Source organism: Branchiostoma belcheri, unplaced genomic scaffold (assembly GCF_001625305.1).
Source record: "Branchiostoma belcheri isolate BF01 breed outbred unplaced genomic scaffold, Haploidv18h27 scaffold200, whole genome shotgun sequence".
NCBI classification, from domain to species: domain Eukaryota; kingdom Metazoa; phylum Chordata; class Leptocardii; order Amphioxiformes; family Branchiostomatidae; genus Branchiostoma; species Branchiostoma belcheri.
In genome coordinates this window covers 166134-167612 of record NW_017803492.1, presented here as the reverse complement: position 1 = coordinate 167612, position 1479 = coordinate 166134, and the positions used below count along the sequence as shown (strand labels likewise).

The 1479-nt window shown below is 44.8% G+C and overlaps 1 protein-coding gene across 1 annotated transcript in view; it reads right to left on the bottom strand.

The window, feature by feature from the left end:
- Positions 1-366, bottom strand: part of LOC109469362 (NTPase KAP family P-loop domain-containing protein 1-like) — a 12222-nt gene extending 11856 nt beyond the window's left edge. The window contains exon 1 of the mRNA XM_019767865.1: positions 252-366. Coding sequence (XP_019623424.1) covers positions 252-366 — 115 coding nt within the window. The remainder of the gene's footprint in view (positions 1-251) is intronic.
- Between the last annotated feature and the right edge of the window lie 1113 nt (positions 367-1479).

The window sequence follows — 1479 nt, the reverse complement described above, 5'->3', positions numbered from 1 at the left end:
TAGTACTATACGTAAGTTATTATAATATATATATATATATATATATATATATTATATATGTGGCCTATCATATCTACTCTCATGGCAAAGGTTTAGGCTATAACTTATGTAAACGTGTTTTGCCGATTTCTTATTGTCTTAACATGTCTTCTCGAGATCTTCTATAGGATTATGTAAATCATCTTTTGATCACTTTGCCCTTTACCGTTTTTTTAATCACTGTTCTTGACATAAACAACTGATAATGATACCTTCCTCCTCCTGCTCGTGGTCGGAGTTGTCCTTACTGGGCAGAAATGACGCTGACTCCGGGTCGGTCCCGTCCTTCTTCGGCACTTTTTCGAACAGCGAGTTTAGGAGCGCCATGTCGGGGAGGGGGGCGCGCTGAGGACACAAATGAAGGTCAAATCGTGATGAAGGGACAAAAAATAATCTCTACCTATAACCCTTACACGCTTGTCATCATACTGTCCTTGGTTCTCGACTTAAGTGACCTTGTCGAATATACAAATATAACGGGATCATAAAGCTCGCCATATTGGGGAGGGGGGCACAGGAAATTTACCAATTCAATATAGGTAAAAGGGATTATGACGTAGGGACTGCTGGATCCGGATCACTGTTTAACGATTGAATTCACCTGAGGCACGGCCTCATAGTCTCTACCAGACTTACAACTCTGGCTATATATAGGAAAATATTTGCCGGGGTAGTTTTGCCGCCTTGGGGTTTGACTGTGCCGCGCAGTTAGGCTGTGGAAACTCGGTGTGATGAAAGGCAATAAAACTAATCCGCTCATTTTCTGTACAACGGGATTAGCTCGGAGGGAAAGAAACTACCTCCCCGCGGCCGGACTCCCTTGGCCCATTTGATTCTCTTTTTTGCCGAATTCTACGATCCGTATTCCCGTAGAAAGGCCTGGTGGAGGCTAACGGCCCCATCTGTTTCTGGTTAAATTTCTTATTTCAGCGGCATTTACGCCCTTTTCATTAGGATCCTGCGGCCTAGTTGGGGAGAGGGACACAGGTCGGCTGAACACCAAACGAAGGTCAGATGTATAGAGCTTATTCACCACGCGTCATCATGACGTCATGACCCCTCATGTCCCGTGCGACGCCATTTTGGGGCTCATCTGTACAGCGAGTTTCCAAGCGTTGAAATGGCCGACAAACGTTAGGTAAACTGTCCTTTGTCCGACTACACGACCACTCATACCTCTCGTTACTGGAACAAAATAAAATTTGTTGGGATTGACCCGTTTTTGTTGAGTTTTGATCAGTCTTATCGAGACCGCCTACCGCCAGCGGAGTCCATTGACGTGACTTAGCTTCGTAATTGGTACTGTGCAGAAGTTTTTACACACAACATCGTTTCAAACCCTCTAAGAGTCTGGAGGCGTTGTATCAGGATGTGTAAAAAGTGTTGTGGGACAGTTGCGTGATGACAATTAAGTACGTTGTAGTCGGGAAACGCAAAAGG